The sequence below is a fragment of the Struthio camelus genome, chromosome 7 (assembly GCF_040807025.1).
Source record: "Struthio camelus isolate bStrCam1 chromosome 7, bStrCam1.hap1, whole genome shotgun sequence".
NCBI classification, from domain to species: Eukaryota; Metazoa; Chordata; class Aves; order Struthioniformes; family Struthionidae; genus Struthio; species Struthio camelus.
Genome location: NC_090948.1, coordinates 8,518,654 through 8,541,030, shown reverse-complemented (window position 1 = coordinate 8,541,030; position 22,377 = coordinate 8,518,654). Strand labels below are relative to the sequence as shown.

General features: G+C 42.4%; 1 protein-coding gene across 1 annotated transcript; it reads left to right on the top strand.

Annotated features, from left to right (window-relative positions):
* Positions 1-1,073: 1,073 nt before the first annotated feature.
* KCNK18 (potassium two pore domain channel subfamily K member 18) lies at positions 1,074-19,612 on the top strand. Its single transcript, XM_068951224.1, has 3 exons — positions 1,074-1,150; positions 14,148-14,294; positions 17,513-19,612. Exons 2-3 carry the CDS (start codon positions 14,153-14,155, stop codon positions 18,334-18,336), a joined length of 966 nt encoding a protein of 321 aa, XP_068807325.1. The 5' UTR covers positions 1,074-1,150; positions 14,148-14,152; the 3' UTR covers positions 18,337-19,612.
* Positions 19,613-22,377: the final 2,765 nt, after the last annotated feature.

Sequence of the window (22,377 nt, the reverse complement as noted above, 5' to 3'; positions counted from 1 at the left end):
AACTTTCGGTTATATAAATTCTTGGCTCGGCACGGAGGGGAAAGGCAGCGTGCAGCACCCTCTCCAGGGAGGATTTTGCAAGCCGGGGGAGGACTTGTGCCGGGTGCTTTTGCTGTTGGCGAAGAGGCAGGTGGCGCCGGCTGGCAGGCCGGCTGGCTGGCAGGCCTGTGTGCTTTGAGCCCCCTCTTGCGGCAATTCGGAGTTTTTCGGGGCTGGGTTTCGCCGTGCGCGCCGAGGGAGCGCGGCCGCCCGGCCGGCACCCCGCCTGCCCCGGGCCCCGCCGCAGCCTGGCGGCTTCGGGGGGTCGCGGCAGGACTGGACCCAAAGAGCCTGAAGACGGGCCAGGTCGGTGAGGGGGCAGTGGGGAGACAGGTAACCAACCCTTCTGCCTCTCGTGCCCGGACGCTAGGTGTTGTCTTGGTTTATGTGCTGTTTTGTTTGCGTCACTCCCAGAACGTCTCCTGGAAACAAATGTTGAAGGTAGATAAAGCGTAGAAAAGCTAGCGTGGAGACTCAGATTTTCCTGGCAGATACCTCCTCTCAGCGAACTCTTATTTCTGTAAAGGTCTTGGAAATACTTGAAATGGTTTCTTCATCACAGAGATACCATCTCTGGCTCAGGAAGCCCATGAGCTGCAAATTGCTTGAGACTAAAAGATTACTCTGAGAAAATATTGCTCCAGGCTTGCCCTGTTCTCATAACCTTCCCTAGGCATCTGCTGGCGGAAGCAGAAGGAGGGGGAGGCACTGTGCTCCACGGATCTTGCTCTTGCCCCAGCACAGCTGTCTTCATGTGGAAGATGTGCAGGTGTGCTGTTGAAAGCACTGGCAGGTGTGCTGTTCAGGAATCACTCTGCAATCAGGTTCTGCAGAGACTGAGATTTGTTGCCAAGATGCACTTCTATGAACAGTTATTTTGGCTGTGAATACAATGCTCTGGCTGCTTGTTCCTACACCACAATTCACTCCCTTTTCAGCTGATCCAGTGCAGCTGTTTGCAGGAACCTCTATAAACTGGGCAAGGTGGGAGTAGCATGTAGAGGTGGGAGCTGCTTAACCTGTTTCTCCTCTTTGGGAAGGTACAGGCTTCCTCCTAAAGCAGATGTATGTGCTCTGGAGCCTCTGTGCCTCAACTGTGGGACTATAGCAGGTGAGCTTCTAAAATACATAATTCTGTACAACTACTATCAAGGCCACTTGATAATTTCTATTCATAAGTCCCTGTTTTCAGTTACTTGCAACAGGGAAGCCCAGCCTTTCTAACTGGGTTTGCTGCACTGAAACTCTTTCTGGCAATGTGTTTGTGCTCAGCAGGGTCAATGCTTCCTTGTATGAAAATACTATTTATCTATTACATTGCACACATGCTCAGCTGAATGCTAACCTTACATTAGCAGCTGTAGCACAGCCTTAGCACTTTTGGGTATTCAACTTAGTCACCTTAAAAATAGTCACCTTAGTCATCTTTAAGATAGTCTGTAGAACATAATTCTACCCTGGGCTGGGATTTTCTGCTGTAATGTTTTATGTTGTATATGTTGTAGGTTTCTCCTACAATACAGCAGACACCAGCAACTCTGGGACAGGGAAAGTAAGACAGAAGCAAACTGAAAAAGCAGGAGTATGGTTTGAATGATGAGTCTGCAGTTAGAATATCTGCAATGTATAATTAAAGAAAAAAGTAATTCTGCTCTCATATCCATTAAACTGGGTTACATGAGTTTAAATGAGAGCAGAACATGGCTATTCTGCTATAAATTCTGCAACAAATCAACTATATAAAAGCATTAAGTCAAAAGCTTAATTGGCATAAATGGCCTATTTCTGCTATTAATGTTGGACTTCAAAAAACCTCTCAGTCTCAATTTAATGAAAAAAATTATAATAGTTTCAGATAGATGAAAAAGGTCCAAACTACAGAGGGTGCTTCCCAAGCTAATTTAATTCTACTTACGTAAATATCTGACCACAAGGAAGGAGAGAGGTTCTCTGTATTGCCGAAACAAAATTTCAGCAAAGAGGGACCCACTGTCCATTGCTATCCCTCTTTTGGTATGTTTGAAAACAAATCTTAGTTATGCTGAATGCTGCTTGTTTTAAGATGCCTTGACCATTCTTTCTCAGCCCAAAGTTTGTGCAGCTTATAACAAACCTCTTATTCAGCTTTGGAAATATTTTTAAAAGTCTTGTCCTATAGCACTTCTCTCTCTCCAGTTCTTGCCCAGGACAAGTATCAGAAGAATCACTCAACACAAAGTAATCAGTTATTCACCTGAAAGCAGTGTTTGGAGAATCACACCATTAAACGTCAGGAATTAGTGTTTCATCTAAGTATTTCGAGAGGAGAGGATCTTGTCCTTTCTGAGTAAGACATCCTATCAGCACTCCAGGTATTAGCAATTCAGAGGTCAGGTTTGCTCTATTACAGCATCTTAGCTTAACCAGTAGGAACCAGATCCTGGCTGTACCGTCAGGGAGTGAGCAGGTACTGCCCTGGCTGCAGTTACATGAGAATATCCTCTCTCCATACCTGGATGAGGTCTGAGATTCAGGCAGAGCAGCCGCATCAGGTTGGCCTGACATACCCTACTTGGCCAGGGAAATGAAAGCAGAGTGCTCCAGGTTGGCAACGGAGACATACACACAGCAATGGCACGCAGTGCTGCTGTGACTCATGTCTGGCATGGACTGGCCTTTTTTTTTTTGCCATCACTGTGAGCAGGTACCCAGTGCTGCAGGTACCAACCATCCTGGTGGCCATAGTTTTATAAGAAGCTGACATGAGTCCCCACCATGGGTGCAGGTATAGGGGTGCTCCCTGTACTCCCCTCTCCTCTACATGGGGCCGACAGAGCACTGTTGCTGGTGCTTGGACTACTGCAAGCCTTACTGCGCTCACATGCGCTCCCCTGTCCTTTAAGGTCTGTTTTTGAAGGAAAGTTAGCTGGGTGTCGTGATATTTAAGAGATATCAGCTACAACTGGTAACAGAATTATCAGTTTGTGGCTAAAATAGGGGGAAAAGGTGGTTTGGTCAAAACACTCTTTACATGAAACAAATATACAAATGAAAGAAAAATGAATGCCCAGTGGTCCCAGCCCTTGTGGTGGCTGGTGTTGCCGCAGCTCTCAGCAGTCCCAGCGGTACTGGTGGCATGGTAGGGCAGGTGGGCAGCACTGCTGCACCAAACCAGAGCTGCTCTGCTCTGTGGTGGTGGAGGAGCTGCGCAGAAACTGGGGACAGCATAACGGCACCTGCAGGGAATGGTGCTGGGGCTGCTTGTGCTGTATGCAGAAGGAAGCAGCTCCACAGACCTCCCAGCTGTAACCACCGGCTTTGCCATCTGCCTGCGCATCTGCTGCTGTGAGCTGCCTTTTTGACTACTCAGCACACGTTCTCCACTGCTTTTTTGGTGCCATGCGCTACATCTGTGGCACCTGCAAACTCTACTCATGCTGTCCTGTAACCATAGGCTCAGCTGAACTGACTCAGAAGAACTGTCTGTGAAACAAAGGCTCAGGCTGCATAAAGCTAAGGGTGAAGGCGATGAGCTGAATTGTCATGGTTCCCTTCGGCTATCTCCCATGTATGGTTTTTGAGTGTGAATGTGGGTTGTGATGCTTCCTACTTGTTTTCTGCTTTCATGCTAAATACCTCTATCATCCCAACTGCAAGTGCCCCATCACAAACACATGCAAGAGCATGAGTCATGTTCAGGAAAAAAAAACAAAACCAGATCCTTTCTGCTTAGTTCTACATTTCAGGGTTCCAGCTGGAAATTTCTTTGGCCTTAAGGTGTATGTTCTTTAAGCCTAGCCCGTAGTTTGACTGATACATTTTGCCACACGCATATTGAGTGACTGCTGAAGTGAGCGGCTAGATAGTAATTACCTACTAATAGGTGGTAAAGCATCCAAAGACTAGCTAAAAAATGTGAGTAACAAATTGTACCTGGCCCTAAAATATAGCACTTACTGTAACTGTGAATGGAAGTAGAGAGGGATGAGATAGGAATACACCCTTCCAAATATGATCCAGCAAAATCCCTAGCAATGGTTCCCTTTCAAGAGCGGAGGTACTGAGATGCTACCTCTAAGACAGCGTGAACTGCCTCTTTCTCAAGAGATATTTGTTGAGAGGGCCAAAAAAAAAGAGTATTATTAAATAGACACTATAGTGAGACTTGGATCGTGGCTTGCCACCATTTCCTATGTGTGGTATCCAGCAATGAGCTGAAGTTTGGGACAAAACCAGCTGTGGCTCCTGGCAACCAAAAAACTAGGAGCAGTGAGACCAGGGATGCATCTGAGATCTACCAGAAGGAATGCAGTTCCTCAGGGCTGAGCCTCAGACCATGCCTGCCTGGCTGATGGACAGCCAACACCACAAAGCGGCTGAGCGTTAAAATCTCCCAGGTAGCTAGTGCCTCCTCTGCTCCCTTGGCGATATACTCTCTTCAGATCTCAATCTTGTCAATACTAGAAGGGTCTGTGGATCTGTAGCTTTTGCAGGACAGTTATTTCAGTAGTGCCCTATAGTGGTGGTGTGGTATATGCCAGCAAGATTTCCTGATAGCATAATTACACATTACCTTGACCAATATTACTGAAACTAATCTATTGGCTTGCCAACTGCTATGGTATTAGCTTTCCTGGCTCAGAAGCTTTATTTTGTACACATCTTACCATATACTTATGCCAGAAATATTTTATAGGGGAGACCCCTTACTCCAGCAGATATTACTGACACAACTACGCTGTGTTTACAAGCTTTACACACAAATGAGAACCGTGACCTGTTGAAATGAGATGATGGGTTTTGTGTCCTTGATGCGTACTACACCTCTGAGCTCTTTAGGATGTGGTTCATCAGCCAAACAAGCTGACCAGCAGGAGTAATGTGATAGGGTCTCTTTTGGGAGAAGCATGTCTTCTACCACATTGCTGAGTGTTGTGACCAGATTGTTCTGGCAGGACCCTGTGGGAGCCAGCAGTTTTTGGGAAGGGGTAGGGACAGAGTGGAGGAAGGATCCCTTTGATCTCCCCTCAAGGATATGGTGATCAAGGGAGAACATGCTCAGTTCTGTGTCCTGCTGAAATTTGGTGTGTACATGTACGTCTCCATGGGCAGAGGCGTTTGATAAGCTGGAAGAAAGTCCTGGCATAATGGCCTAGAAACCCTGGCAGGCGTGAGGTGATACCTGACAGCTAGAGTGAGCCGATGCCATTGTAATATCAGGTAGAGATCAGTGGCAGAGCAATAACCTCTTGAAGAGTGCATAAGAGGGCAGCACAAGAATGACTATTACCTGTAGTTACTGTTTCATCAGCAGTTAGCCTGCAAAAACCTAGGAAATGGCAGCAATATTCACAAGGCAGTCTGCCAAGAGTCTTTTTCTCGTTCAGTGCTGAGGACTGCTGGGAGCTGCATTGTGTGCTGGGCGCTTGCTTTCCAGGCAGACTCCTGGATGTGGACTTGGACATATCCCTTGTGTGAAAAACTACTGTTGTGCTTCCTGCTTGTAGCATCAGGAAGGCAGTGGAGGAGCAAAGGCATCTGATGCCGGATCATTCAGAAAGCTGCTCTTCTTACAGTCAGAGCTATCACACATGTTACTCTATGGGGACATATGGGGACCTGAAGACCTTCTGCCTCCTCCCTACTCTGCACATGTAGGCCCTTTCACGGTCCATCTGAAATCCGTGTTAGAGTGTCTGTGTAGATTTCTCCCAACAGCTCAATACCTGACTTTTTTCTTTCTAAACACCTATCAATCATAATATGACCCTGGGTGTAACTAGTCCTTGGAGAATGTTTATAAAAATATTAAATACTCGGTGGCAGCCCCTCACAGTCATATCTTTGTAGGGAAAAATCCTCACCTTTCAGTCCAAGCTTGCATCTCGCTATTGTTTTACCGTAAAGCCCCATCTCTTCAAGCAAGCATGAAGGAAGCAGCTAAAGTCTTTGGCTGCCTGGCACGCTTCAAACAATAACCCTCCCTAAATTTATGTCTAGCCTGCAGTTAAGCTACTCTACCCATATAGCTCAAATTCCCAAGTGGCTGTGGAGAAGGCTCTGTTTGGTCAATCCATTTATACTGCTTTTTGCATGCAGCCCCTATGCTGGGCAGCAGTGGTGAGTGTCAGTAGTGATAAGTACCCTGAGTGTTAGGCAGTCACAGGAATAGCCCAATGTCCTTGGGTAAAACCTAGCCTTTGTGAAACTGATGGGTTCATTACACACAGCAGGTGGCAGGCCTTTCGCCCAGATGACCCATTCAGAGGTACAGAAAGATTTTTCTTTTTTATTGAGAAAAGTGGGAAACAAGACTTCATTCCACAACTCCATTTTTATAAGAAATTCCTCAGAAAAGATGGGCATGCAGTTCTCATTGCTGCATTCCTTTCTAACACAAAGCGTTTTGCAGCAGGCATTTTCATAATGCCGTCTTACCAGTGAACCAGGACCACATCACCAAGGAATTGTGGCTTGAACTAATTAAACATGTGAAGCTATACTTGACGTTTATAGAGCTTGAAAGAGTGTTCCCCACTAAGATAGTAAAATGTTGTTTACTGAATCACTAAAAAGCACTTAGCTGCTCCCATGACTTCTAAAAACATTTAAGGGCCAGCATTACAAAGGGTAAGCCAATTAATGATGTATTAGCTGAAATGGGTGGGCCAAGGTTTGAAAAGTTCATCTGTACTGAAGGAAGTTTGAAGATAAGTGTCAACTCAATGATTTCCTGAGGCACACCCATCCGTAAAGGTACCTTCCACACCTTGAACCCTCAATGAGTAATGAGTGGTTGGATAATAGAATTAGAAAATATTGTAAGAGTACTTCACACAAACTGGGAAGAGAAATTACTTATAGTGTTATCAGAAAAATTGAGATGAAAATAAGTGATGGAAAATTTAGCCTGAAGTTCAAGAAACTCTGGGACACTGACATAAATCCGTGTGTCATCCAGTCGCTGATGCTGGGAAGCAGAAAGAGGGGTCCAATTGCTGGTATCCTACCGAATCCTGCCTGTAACTTATAAAGTGCTGTGGATGGCTGAGGATAGAAAGGATTGTGCAGAAAGTGTAGTTTTGGTATGAATAATTCTTCAGCCTAGGAGCTGTTCCAAATGTAGGTTTGACCTAAGTGTAATCAGCCTGAAAATCAGGACTGCTTATTAATATTCTGTTTAAAGGAACATATATGTAACATATATTGGCAATGCGTTCAGGAAATTGTTTTACATTAGCATTTCACATGTCGAGAATTGAGAGGGTCTATGACACTCACAGAGACCATCTAGGATGCAAGCTGGTAGACGTTTACAGATAAGAGCTTGTTCCTGTATTTGAGGTTTTAGGATCCCCTCTTTTAAGCTGCTTACACACTTACGGTGCCACATTAATAATAATAAAGAATAAATCTTTCTTTTTTGCAAGGAGAACAGAGTAGGTTTGTCATCTTGAATCTATGTTTTTTGCTAATTTAAAAAAGTGCAGAATTTCCTTCTTGACATCAGTCATGATGCTTAGCTTTTATGCAGTGTATAATCTCACATGTTCTAATGTTAATTAAATTCCGAAGAAGCAGTTTTCTGATCTCTCCACAGGGAGCTTGTTTGCCTTAAAATGAAACTACTGGGCTGAGGTAGTCTCCACTATATTAGCATTATGTTCACTACATTAACTCAGTAAAGACTTTGGCATAAGACATGTAGCTGAATCTCAGTAATCCCCTTTGCTTATCTGGAAACCCAGGGCTCCTGCACAGTGTCTCATTTGCACTGAGGTCTTACATTGATGACTCACTGCGATATTAACCTTTCCGTTTGGTATAGCACCGTGAAGCGTTATCACATCATTCAAATGAGTTGCATGAACAAATGAGCAATGTACACGTTGCTGTGATGTAACAGTGACTGGGCTTTGTTTGCAAAGCCTTCCATGTGCTAATTAAAAATTGTTGCACTGTATCTGTCGGTATTTGATTTCACTTCTCCATGGCCCTTTAGAAAGGGGTTGAAGTCTCAGAAGGAAAGTCTGAGGTTGAGAGAGTGTTTGTCTGTCGAGCAACAGCTTCACTTCTCAGTCACGAACAGAATGTACTCTCACTTAACGCATGATCCCGATAGCAGGAGGGTGCAAAGGAAAGAGAAAAGCCTGCCACAGTGCTCTGGTTTGTGAGAAACTTGGTTCCTGCCTCAGCCAAACTCTCCATTTGCACTTGTGTCACTGGCCTCTGTGGGCAATTGCATATGAAGTGTTGGGAGAGAGATGACATTAAGGTTACAAGTTCCCAAACGGGCAGTGTAGAAGGAGTAATGTTTTACCAATTTTTCGGTGCTGGAGCGGGCAGCTATGCTCCTTCTGGAATACTACCGTTTGCTAGTGCTAGGAGAAGGCATGAAAGAAGAGGGATAAGTGATGTCTTTCCACCCAGCCAATGATTTGGGGGTGGGGGAAAGTGGAGGAAAAAGGGAATGGTTGGCTTGGTGAGTAGACGAAAGCTGGCTTTGCTGCCAGGAGAAAAAGACAGCCTAGTAAGGTGTTTTCTAGATGTGACCTGCTAGAAAAAAGAGGAAGAGCAGGGACCAATATCCAAATCTTGGCTGCTCCCAGGCCACGGGGGTGGCAGAAAGTATGCTCCTTTCTGATGAATGAAAGGATAGGACCAAAGTGAACAAAGAATAAAAAAGGAAATGCTCTTCTTCAGGGTGAGAGTCCTGGACATCTTTGAATCCACTTAGCATTATATGCAGTGTCAGGATGCTCGTCCTGAGTGCTCTCAAATATTTCCAGAGGTTACAGGCTCAAGCACTTGACTGAAGAGAAAGCTAAGACTTTCACAGGTGGATACAAAGCAAGCTAAACCATCTCCTGGGGTATCCAAAAGACTCTACACAGCCAGCTAGTGCATTTGCCTCTCCATTCCCAGCAGTGTGAGGTGTAAAAGGACAATGGAAGGAACAGGAGGTATCAGGAGGAAACTGGAATTAAGATGAAGAGTCATACCGCAGGGGAATATTGCTGGGGTAGGAAGGAGAAAAATAATTGTGGGAGGCATGAAGAGCACATGTCACTCTTCTGGCAGAATATGTATACTATGCACAAATGCCATGTGTCTGTACAGGGGCTGGGCCAGGACCAGCACTGGTTTTGTGCCCCACTACGGGCTGAAATCCCCCAGGGATAGGTCTCAAGACCTGATGGGTGGGATGGATAGGGGACGAGTGTAGCATATGGGGGTAGAAAGAGTCCTTTGAAAATGCTCCCGGGGGCCTGAAACCTCACCGGCCTTTCTCTAGCCCTCCTCCACAAATGGGCTACACCACCATTTTAGCACTGTGCCTGGGGGCGAAATTTAATGATGTTTACACAGCCTCGAGCCCCCTTTCTTCATGCACCGACTGCTGCTACTTGGTTTTTTTTCTGTTTGCTTCTTGGGGCTGACACTACCTTTATGCAGATACACTCTTGTTTGCATGGGGAAAGATGTGTATTTCAGTGCCTTCTGGAAATAATTTCCAGGGTGCATATCATAGCAGCAATAGATCAAATCCTCTGTGATCCTTGTTAACATCCCATCTTGAACTAAACATTTTTAATTCACACTGTCATGAAGTACTGCTAAGCTGCGGTCTCAGTCCTTGATCAGATAATCCCTTTTAGAATCAATGCTAGATGCAAATAAAGGCAAAAATTTCAGTCTGTTGCCATTTTTATAAAGCACTTGCTCTCTTTCACGTCACTTTGGTTTTGTTCAAAAAAGGAAAAGGTGTGACACTGTTGGACTGTTTGAAAGTACTCTGAATCCAACAGTGTTTGGTAGAACGCATATAAACAGCAGATCTTTAACAGCAAGTTAGATGACAAGATGCAGGAAGAGTTTTATTTATTGAGTATGGAAAAACTTCTCACTGCGCAAATGATGACCTTCTTGGTTGAACCTTTGTAATCAAAGAAAATCAGATAAAGTATGAATTCTAACATATGTATATTTGTACTGGAATAATTAAAACTTACAGCTGTGGCCACAAACTTTCCTTTCAAGCACCACCTTCACAGCACTCACATTTGCCCTAATCGAAGAAATGGAAGTTAGGAAAAGTGCAGGTTTGCAGTCCATTAACATGAATAGGAAATGCATGCTGCAAAAGATCTCTCTCAATACAAATACCAGTAACTCAATTTGGAATAACTTGTGGTTCGTGTGATTTGCTTTTAAGCAATTGAGTTCAGATATGTAATACAGCAATAGTGGGAAATGGTTTAGATTAAGCAAATAATGTAAAAATCATTTCTGAATATATTTTTATTCAATTTTCTCATTGTCATAAACTCAGAGCCTGATGTTGCAAAAAGCTAAGCAGCTCTTGGGAATTGCTAAATACTTTCCCGTCGTACCACATATAGGAGGAGTCTGCGAAGGTTTCAAAACACTTTAGAGGAAATAAGTTTATATCTGAGAGGCAGATGACAAAATCTGCAGGACAAATTGTGTTAGAATTACCATGCTAGGCAGTGAAAATCTTTTTTAGAAGAACATGAGTATACTGCCTCAGATCTGTAGTCTGTTTGGCCGAGTATCTTATTTCCAACAGACGCCCTATAGAAGAACATCCAGCAAGACATATTGAACATATATCAGACCTCCCCTAACTCCTCCCCAGCTGCCAACCGTCCGGGGGATTTACAGAGTCCAGTATAGCTTGTCTATTTAGTCACTCTTCTGAATATCTCTTTTCCATCCTCTTCTTTAATGTGTGTACACCCACCCCAACATCCTTTGACAAGAAGTTTCCCAACTGTGTGTGAGGAATCATTCTCTTTTATTTGTTTTGAACCAGTTTTCCACTTGCTTCATTTGATGGTCCCTAGTTCTGCTCCCAAAAGACACTGTGAACTAGAGACCGTGAGAGAAACTATGAACTGGAGACTATGAACTAAGAGATTACGATCCCTCACCTACTCTCTCCAGGCCATCCATGAGTTTGAAGACTGCTCTCATAATCTCCCTCAATTTTTTTGTCTTTCTCCAGACTTCCCATACCTTAAATCATCCTTGCTGCTGCTTGAAACTTTCCCAGCTCTAATATATCCTTTCTGAGAGCAGAGGACTGCACCGAGTACCCCAGATATGGGCAAACCATGCATATATTATATGGTAGTATTTAGATGTCCTATGTTTTAGTCTCAATTTCTTTCATAATAATTCTTAACATATGATTTGACTTTTTAAGTTGATGTGTTTGTGGAACTGCTTGTTATGCCCCAAGACTTTGCTGCTAAATGAGGACAGTCAGCCCTGAGCCTATCACTTTGCATGTATCACTTTGTCAAAACTTCTTTAGAAACCCAAGTAAATTCCATCAACTTATGTGTCATGCTTGCCCACTCTCTACAAAACGCTCAAGAGAAGTATGCATCACGCTTCCAGCATGGAGTACCGCATTCCCTAAAGCAATTTTATTATTTTAGTTGCGCCTTTGACTTGTCTCCCTTATTCCATCAGCAAGGATATTGAATCTAAGTATGTTATCTCCAAGTTTAACCTCTTAGGAAGTGCTGTTGCTTTTGGTTAATTACAAACATTAGCAATTTTCCTCCCTGTGTTTCAGGATAATGAAAAAAAATAGAGAGGTTGACTGCAATAAGAGGATTCATAAATCTACTGTTAAAAAGCACTATTTTACTACTTGAGTAAAGTAGTCAATTAACCAGAAAGGTAGCTAGCACACAGGCTTATTGTTGTCTTAGCCCCTAAAAGGCTCTTTTCTGTAGTAGAGGCTGCCACATTAACAAACATATGATATCTTGTGATCCATTTGCTAAGTGTTTGATCCAGAAGAAATCACTATGATCATGTAGTTTTTCTTCACAGTATGGACATTTTACCTGCAGGTAACTCAGTTGCTCTTGATTGAACAAGGCTATTTCAGTTTTTAGTTAAAGACTCCCTGGAGATGGATTATTTAATAACTCCTTCGGTAAAGTCTAACTCCACTTACTACCACTATTAACATGATAAAGGGCAGTAATACTGCTAATTGCTCTGAGTGTTTTAGAGTGGTGGATGAAAGGAAAAGTTTTTGTTTTAAAGCTGGATGCAGTTTTCCAAAGATCACTAACACTGAACAGACTCCTGAAATCCAGTGTCAATTCTTACTAAGGTCAGTGGCAGTTTTGATTGAAGAGAAGACTTTAATCAAGTGAGAACTGGACAAAACCCTCTTGACTCTTTTTGAGAAAAATCCTTTAAAATTCAAAAGAAACCCCCCACAAATATTATGTGGTACAGACAGAGCTCAGGAAGAGAGATGAATTGTTCTACACTATGCCCTGAGGGAACAATAACTAGTGCCATACCCTTTTTTGATTAATTTTAATTTTCCCTGTTCATTTCTGGAAGAATGCTGTATACAAATCCATCACTTACAGCGTGCATTTTCCCTCCTGAGATTTGGATGTTTGTTTCTATGGTGTCAATGGCAAATTGTAGTTTAGAACAAGAAACTTGAAACATGAGTTGGCTCCAGTAGAAACCCACAGAAACTGATCATCTGTGTGCTTTACAGCACTCACAGATCAATAGTAATTCAGGGACACAGAGCAGCATATCATCAACTGAGAAATATTTTAAGGCTTGATTAGTTGTGCGCTTTTTCCATTGGGACCGTAGTGCAATCTACACTTATAAAGATGTGGGATCTGAAAGCCTGAGGCAGAGCAATCCTAGTTTTCACAGGAGAAGCTTCTCTAGGATGCAAAAGCTTTTACATCTTCATTCCTTTTTCTAAAAGCTGTATCTCTCTCTTTCATTAAAAAAAAAATAGAATTTAAGATGGCACCAGCATCACAGCCTCTGCAAGGTAAAGGGGCATGCAAAAAAATATTTTGGGCAGTGTTTCCTCACGCCTGCTTCATCCTGTCTCTTGTGATCTATGCTTTTCTTGGGGCTCTCATGTTCTCTCACATTGAAGGTAACCGGAAAGTCAATTTAAGTGAAGAGTATAGGAAATTTCTGCAGAATCTGTGGTACATCTCCAAAAATTTATCAGGTATGTACAGGGAGTTATTCATTCCCTTTCTTTTTGAATGAGATTTTTGCCTTTCGAATGCATTCATCAAAATAATAACAGTTTAGCATGAAAATAGGATTTTCTCTCTGCTTAGCTAATTACTGATACTGTTTGCTTATCTTCCTTAGCTGTGTTTTTTGTCTTTGCAAGCTTCCTTGGTCCCTGTGCTCCTGCCTGAAGATATTTTTCCTGAGGTGCCTGTGTTCTTTTTTTCAGTTTAACTAAGATCATGAAGGAGAGGCTGAGATTTCTGTGATATTTCCCTCTGATTGCTGGGAACCGGATTTTCAGGCTTAGGAAGTCTCTTCTAGCACTCTTTTCCCAGCTCTGACCCTCCCTACCAGCCCTCTGGTGATGTGAGGTTTGCCTGCCAGCTAGAGGGTTGGATGGAGCCACTGCATGGTGTTGCACCAGGAGCTGGTAGTGCTGATGGAGGGGCAAAGGGGAGGAGAAGAGCTACAAGACCCTATTGGATCTCTGTCACGGGCTCTTCTCCCACTTGGACTTTTGCTCAGGAAGAGACTTTTGCTGAGACGATTTCCTGCCATTGCTGTTTGGGACAAACCCCCTTGTAGCAAATATCTCTTCAAGCAGAGTTGGGCCACCCTGCGCAGGAATGAGAGGGTGCAGACTCTGGGAGAAGGCACAGATTCACAGCAGGGCAGTGGGCCGTGCCACTGCTGTGGTTTATGCTGGTGATGTCCTGAGGGCTCCACAGTCCTAGTGCCCTATTTGGTCTTTGGGCCAGAAGACTAAACTGGGGACTCCGAAATGAAACGTGACATTCAAGCTGGGAGACAAATATCCAATCTTACTTTTCTATCCTCCTTGTATGGCTTCTTTTTGTGTCATATTTTGAATTTGCTGCAACACTGCTTGTTTATTCCTTTTTCAGTGGGAAAAGGGGGGTGATGGTAAGTATTTAGGGTTCTTCCAAAAGAATAGGAACAAATCCTCAGCTGGAGTAAACTGTCTTCCCTGGGATAACAGACTTATGCTGTCTGCTTCTTGACGGGTGATCTGCAAACACTCAGTGTATGTCCTGTTGTTATTGTAACAGATAACATGACAGAAAATGAGGAGATATTTAAGGAAAAAATCCATGTGCTGCTCACCACAGCTGAACGAGACTGGTTTGTCAATCCAAAAGACATATGGACTTTCTTTGGGTCTCTCTTTTTTTGCTGCACAGTGTTCACAACAGTGGGTAAGTTCAGAGGTAAAGTACTCCCCTGCAGAATCAAATGCCGGCACTGCTTTGCCTAACGTGCTTCTTCCAGGGAATTAAAAAAATACAACAACCAAAAAAGCCTAGCCCCAACACCCCCTTGAAGTTTTCTCCAGACTATCCACAATGAGTTTACGAGGGCTTCTGCAAACACAGATCATGTTGTTGCAGTTTAGTCGCAGAGACAGGTCAGAATCTAGGTAATAGTGATGGCACATGCTAATTAGCTCTATCATTATATGCATACTGTAACATATGCTAAAATATGAAACATGCATACAATTGTTTTATTAAAACAAAAGAAAACTCCAGTTTTCAGAAAAACCTTACCTGTCCCACTGTTGTGTTTTATGCTGGATAATGTTTTCTTCACTGAAAGAGGTAATTCATTTTGCATATACTGTTTGTGAATTGCTTCACGGTTACTTATGTCTAACCTAGCTTTGCAAGTCTATGGCTTTATAATTAACTATGTTGTTCACACTTTTCTGGCTTAACAGCGATGTTTAAATTACACCTCTGAAATCTTTCATTCTGACTGCATATTCCAAAGAAGGACCTAGATCTCAACAAAAACGTCTGCTCTGGTTTGGGCTCCCTCCACGTAGCTAAATACAGCACTTCAGGCTCATTTCCAATGGTACTTTTATTCTTCTGATAATCTTCTCAAATGCTGACAAGCACAGGCACTGGCTATCTAAATACTAGATCAGAATTAAGCTGAATGCGAAAGAGTCCCACAGCATTGCATCAGATTGCGAAGATATTTCTCCATGGCGTTAGGATATATTCAAGATCCCGGTGGAGTCTTTCGCAAAGCAAAAAGTGCACTTTAGAAAAGGCCTATCCTAAGCAAGGGCAGTGAATAGTGTGAGAGTTCAGATGTTTACTTGGAGCGTGGAGGAGACCCTCACCATCTAATTCAGAGCAGAGACTTGAACCTCAGTCTCTTGTAAGGGTGATTGTCTTCAAATGCAGCTGCCTGCAGCCCTGAGAGTACTGCTGGCTGTTGTCCAAGCATGCCTTCCTCAGTACTGCGTGCTGGAGTACTTTTGTTTCGTATAGATAATGACATACTTTTTACTTTGCAGGTACATTTGACTAGCTTAAGAGTTCAGACACAGACTGGAAATGCAGACTTGAATTCTCACCACAGTGAACGTTTGCTAGTGCAAAGAGAATTGCACTAGGAACAGTTGAAAGAGTACATATTACTAGAAAGCTTTGACTTCAGCAAACTGTTGAAAACTTTCTTGCCTCGCTGTACTTATCAAGTCAATGGACATGGGACTTTAGAAACGTGCCCATACACATATACCCAACACATTTATTACTAAACTGCCGTTATTTTTGGTCTTCATAGCACTGGGTATTATGAAGGCTCCCTAGGAAAGGTCTAGATTTTGAGCTGAGTTTTGGGAACAGTAGGAAGCCTGGAATATTTGTTGCTAATAGGTGGCTATTTCCATTGTGGTGGAATATTATTTGCAATATTAGGAATTCTTAAACGACTTCAGGTGAAAGTCAACTGGCCAGCTAGGCTAGATTTCTGGATGGCTGAATTTAAGCTCAAGGTAAGTTTTAAGCTTTGAAAATGTATTAGGTATGTGTGGAAATCAAGAAGAAAGAAAAGAAAATCACTCTGCACAATAACTATAAATAGTTAATCTTCCCAGGTTGCTTCAGCAGTAACATTCCCAGTTAACAAGTAGGGAATAGGGTGAGAGAGAATAAACAGTCTGTCAGCGCTTCACAGCAAATTCGTGGCTGAGGCTGGATTCAAACCAAAGGCTACAGCAGCCCTTAGTGAAAATGAGTATGAGTGGCCAAAACTTATGAAGTAAGGCATACCACAGCATATGAGCTAATAATGTTACAGACTAAATACATGCCTTGGAAGACCATCTAGAGATAAACAACATTTTCAAAGGGAGAGAAGAAATGCTGTATATCTCTTTGGAGTAGGAGAGAAAGAATGGCTGTTAAACTTCCATACAATTAATATTTCCACTGTACTGGAAAAACACTGCACTAGCTCACAATTTCAGTTTTGTGTCCAAGATGTTAGAGGAAGGAAATACAAATACTTGAACTGAATGTAGCAGAAGGGCACATCTTTTACTACCATTTAATGTGTCATAAAGGTCATATGACGTAATTTTTTCCTATTTGTTTCAATTGATATTTGTAAGCTTTAGTACTCTAGAATAAACATATAATTCCTCACTTGATAAACATACGTTTCCTCACTTAATCCTTTGTTTTTCTGTGTACATGTAAGAGGCTGAAAACTATGAAGCCAGTACAAATATAAAGGCAATACAACACCTGTCATTACAACTAGAGCTGATGAGCTACAGACAGTTTCAAATGATGTTATTAACTTACCATTCATCACAGGTAGTTTTGGTGAAGTAATAAAGTTTGAGGGTATGGGCCTCATTGTTCCAGTCTGATCCGCAGTGCCGTCCCAGTTTCAAAGTTCACACTATCATCCAGATCTGAATCTTCACAGAGCTCAGAGCTGCACCCACAGAAGTCATTCAGTTGTGCTGGAGGATCTTGGAGTCCAGTCAGGAGATGATCCCCAGCTTCTTACGCTCTCCAGGGGAGCAGAGGCAATTAGCTCTCACTGAGCATCAGTACAAACTTAGCTGTTGTCTCTCTGATCTCAGCCCGCAGCCCGACTTCTTTGCTGAGAGATCCCGGGGTCCGTGATGTCTCTTGCTGTCTTGCCTTACAGACTCTGCTCAGCCCAGAAGCCCAGATCAGGAAAGCCTTCCTAATAATAGCTTCCAGCAGGCCACAGCCACCCCACTGGTCTTAGACTAGCCCAACTTTTTGCTTCTCATACAAACAGCCTGCCAGCTCTCATCCCTAAATGGCCTCTTGTTGTCAGGCAGTGAAGTCAATGCAGATACAGCAGGAAGAGTTAATTAGTAGAACTGGCAAACCCCAAACCTCCTAATACATAAAGAGGTAGGATGCTCTGGGATCATTAACAACATTGTAGACACAGAAGTTTTACCACCTTCAAATCAAAGCTAAAAAGAACACTATGCTATGGGCTAATATATCTCTTAAAAATTGACAACTGTAAAAAGCTCACCTTGGGTTGATACATAATAAAACACAGTATTCTCTCTCTCTCTCCTCCCCCCCTTTCCCTTCTCTTCTCCATTTTGTTTTTGTTCAAGGCTATGGTAATACCTATCCCATGACCCGGACTGGGAAATATCTCTGTATGTTGTATGCTTTATTTGGCATCCCTCTGATGTTCTTGGTCCTGACAGACATGGGAGACATCCTTGCAACCGTCTTATCCAAGTGTTACAATGAATTCAGAAAACTACAGTCAAAAATTCTAGCCTCTAAATTCTGTTCTGGATCTACATGTAAAAAAGAGAGTGAAACAAAATCCAGAGTATCAGCGCTGATGAAGTCTAAAGCAGTCATAAATGAACCCTTGAGTATTGTGGAAGCGCTGAAAAGTCAGTCAGCTGTTAAAAGGAAGTCAATTCAATATCGCAATGCTGAAATTTTTGAGATGTTAATTGCCAGAGAAAATGAATACACAAAGACATCAAGAACTAAAAGCATTGAAAGATGGAGTTCATGTCCTGAACTAGAGAGGGGAAAGACAATGACGAGTGTAATTGAGAATTTTGACAAAATAGGAAAAGAGTTAGAAAAATTAGATGTGCCCATTGTGTTAATGGTACTCGTTATCTTTGTGTACATCTCCTGTGCAGCTGCTATTCTTCCAAACTGGGAAACCAGGCTGGATTTTCAGGAAGCCTTCTACTTCTGCTTTATCACCTTGACTACTATTGGGTTTGGAGATACACAACTGGAACATCCCAAGTTTTTCTTGTTTTTTTCCCTCTATATCATTATTGGCATGGAAATTGTCTTCATTGCTTTTAAGCTGGGCCAAGACCGCTTAATTGCTTTTTATAAAAAGGTGATTTCATTCTGTGGGAAGAAAAAGATTACACCAAAAAAGATATATCCAAAATAAGATGAGTCATTTCTCCCTTGTAAGCACTGGCCACTGCCATCAGGTGAAGCTGTTACTCTGCATTTCCTCTCCCTGCCTTGGGCTTGCAGGAGGCATATTTTCCTGTGTTTTCCTGTGAGAATCTGCTGTAAATTAGCTGAATACCTCAGGAGACCCTAGATGTAGGCGCCTGTAGGGAATACTTCCCAAGAGGGGTTCCATGTCATAAAAAATAAAAAAATGACGCATGATAAAAGAGCAGAAAGCTCTACCTGCCAGCACTCCCTAGCATCTCTTTGAAAAGCTTTGATTTTCCACGAGCTTTCTGCCCTCTCTCCCCTAAATAAACAGGTTAGGATTTTCTCTTTCAGCACTTTGCCCAAGCAAGGCCCAGATCACTGCTCTGTCCTGCCACCCAGGCTGCAGCCAGGCACAGCTTGGTTGCGGCTGTCAGTAATGAAGCGTGACTGCATGCTATTGTAGTATGATTCATTGTCAGAGAGGGTCTGAAGGAAGTACAGACCCAGCTGTGTTTCGTGGTGTACAGCTACAAATGTGCTTATGAGAAGTTCTGCTCCTGTGAAGAACATATGGGGGAAGGCACGCATAAAATCTGAAGCTGCACTATGGCCACTGGACGAAGGCTACGTCTTTGTTGTTAAAAAAGCACGGCGGTGTGGGGACGCTTATCCCAGAAGTCCTCACTTCTAATCACAGTTTTACTCTGGACAAGCTGCTCCACTTCCGTGAGTTCCTTGACCCACTCATAGAAAGAAGGGCACAATCTACCTATTTCATGGGGATGTGGTGAAGATGCTGTAGTTCTATACCTGTGGAGCACATTTGTTGTGGGACTAATGCCGTTCTTCAAGATTTTATTTATATTATTCGCAATGTGAATCATGCTAGCAATGATAGATAATTTTTTTTCTATTAAAAAAGTATAACACTCTATAAAAGAAAACATTGACTTTGATTAACTGCTTCTTAGCTTGTAAGTTATATGCATACACTGAATGTAAATGACAGCTCTAGATATTAAAGCATGCTGATCGTGACAGAATTTACATTATTTTTACTAGGAAGTTTGCTGCGTGAAGTTGAGATTTTCGGAATATTTACATGGTATCTTATCTCTGTTGCACTTCAGGTACATGCTAATTTATATTCAGTCATTATTAATAATTATTGATGATTAAGCACTACAGAGATGCAAAATACATAATGTGCAAACTATATGGAGTGATGATATAGAGGAAAGTGCTTTATAAGGTTAATAATAAAGAACACAGCAGCCGGAAGCAACTATGGAAAGCTTTTTAATGTTTTAATGTTTTTAATGCCATGATTTTGGCTTCACTTACACAAAGTCCTTCCATTCAGACTATTCTCGTATTACCTCATTTTTTGTTTATGAATTAAAATGCATCAGTATAGAACTTTGGACCTGATCCAATATTCTCAGAAATCAGTGAAAAGACTTGTACGATTCAGTGGGCTTTGGATCAGAGAACTGCACTTCCTATTCCTCAGGCTTTTTCCTTATGATATGCCTAATGCTTCCAGCATTAGTAAGAACTGATCTTTAAGTCACAAGACTAGTTTCTCAGTGAAATCACATTTATGCATAAGGATTAATCTAGAATTTGTCCCCCTATAGATTTCTCGCTCATATGGTAATGTGATCATTTCACATTTCCTTTTTTGGAGTCAGGGAATTTTGGCTGCAAATTGGCTGCAAATGGATCCTGCACTAAATTTTTCTAGTTATGGACAAGAGAGGGCGGTAAGCAGCTTGCCTTTTTATAGAATACTTCAGCTGTGGGGATAAAACTGACTTTATTGAAGCACAGAGGCCAAATCACATCACCATGCCACTCTGCAAAATTGTGGTGCACCTGCCTCTTGAATACCGTGTGCAGCTCTGGTCCCCCATCCCCAAAACGAGAGAATGAAATTGGAAAAAGTTCAGAGGCCAGGGAAAAGAATGAACAAAGGCATGGACTAGCTTCCCCATGAAAGATGTAGACTAGGTCTCCTTAGGCTGGAAGGAGGTGAGGAACTATGTGAAAGAGATCTCTAACACCACGAGTGGCATGGAGAAGGTAAATAGGGGATGATGGAATCATTTTTCAACATCTTTCATTGTAAGATCTAGGGGATGCCAAATGAAACTAGCGTGTGGCTGGTTTAAGAAAAGAAAATGGCTTTTCACACAACATATAATGAAGCTGTAGATACTCCTTGCCATAGGAGGCTGCAGAAATTAAAAATTTTCATTAAATCAATGGGAAATAGGATAAATTCGTGAAAGCAAAACTTGGAAAACAATTAAACATAAATATAGCAGTTCTGGCTCAATAAGCACTGTGTTCCAAATTGACAGAGTCTGAGGAAGCATCTCTACAGCCTTTCCTGTCCTTATGTTCTTCCTTTGGCAGCTTGGTCTCTTTCTGAGACAGAATACTGGGCTAGATGGCCTTGTGACCAATTTCTGCGCCTGTAACGTGTTGAAATAGATTATTACATAAACAACTAACAAAACTGTTCCACTAAATCTAATTTCTGAAGAGATATTCAGTTTCAAATGTATGTGCAAGGTAGATCCACTCCCAAGATTTCCTGAACAAGCACACCGTTTCTGCTAAATATATCACAAAAATAATGCGATTTAGGCAACACAACGCAACCAAGCTGCAGCAGACATGACACAGTCATTTGCCTTGTGTTAGGGACCTAGAGAGGCATGGAGAGCTGGACATAGACCTAAATGTCAGGAGTAAAAAGGCATCTATGTCTTCTTTACAGGTGCACTGAACACTGCTCTTATACATATTGGAATGCCTGGCCCTAATTTTCTCACTTTCAAAGCTGGAAAGCAATCTCCTAGGTGAGAGAGAGGCATGCAGCAGCATTGTACCGACATTGATAGTAACAGTTCCGTTTGTATAGTGTGATTTGAATATAGCTAAGTAAACAAAGCGACAGAGCGAATGAAGATGAACCAAAGTAGTGTGTAGTGGCTCATTAGTGAGCTCCTGGCCAAAAAGAATTTACAATTTCTCCCTCTATAAATTTTATTCTAAAAAATTGATGTGGAAATCAGCTTTATTTCCATCAAACCAGCACAAAATACTGCTTTTCATAATAACTTCTAACACATGCTGCCGGAGATGGTGGATTAGCAGCGAAGGGCTTCATGGAAGAACTTTTCTATCAGGAAGGGTGTGATTGATGGGGAAAGAGTTGCTTGATGCCTAACCCACAGAGGATATGAGTTATTATAGACCCAGCTGGAGAGCTTTACAGATCAAATATACTTGGCGCTGAAAGATGCTGGATCAATCACTCCGGATTGGGCCAAGATGGCAGCTGTCATGAGTGCTTAGGAGAAGAGAAGAAGGTATTCCTGGTGTGGAAATTATAAAGGAGGAGATGGAGGAACGAGTGTAAGGAGAGGAAAACAATGTTAAGGTAGAATGGCTGGAGGAAACGAAGGGAGAAAATGACAGCAAAGGTGCAGGAAGGAGTCATTTGCTATATAGTAATAAATACGTTTTAGAGATACTTGAAACATATTAAGTACTCAAGCAAGGGCTGGTGCCTCTAGTCTGGAGAAGTCTTGTGTAGCCAGCCCTCAGGTCAGAGAGCACTTCAGAGATCGGTGCACTGGTCACAGTCACTGGGCTCCAGCACATGTGTCAGCACAGCAGCCACGGGGAAGCCAGCGGAGTCTGTGCAAAGAGCCCTCTTGAGAAAAAAAAGATGGAAAGAAGATGCAGGGACCAGACCGAAATGCTATTAGTGAAACCACTGAAAATATGCCTCTTATTCTCTGCTTCTTCGTTTAAAGAATGGCAACCCCTTCAGAAGCGTCTCTTACACGAATGATATGTCTGAGGACTCAGGAAATAATTAATGGGATGTAGGACTTGTCATCTGTGTGCCAGTAGTTCAGATGTAGTCCAGATTTTAGTGGGCTGCATGTTAACAACTTCTAATAGCACTTTGATGGCCTTTATGCTTTTTCAACTCATTCCAGGTGGGGATGCACCCACATCA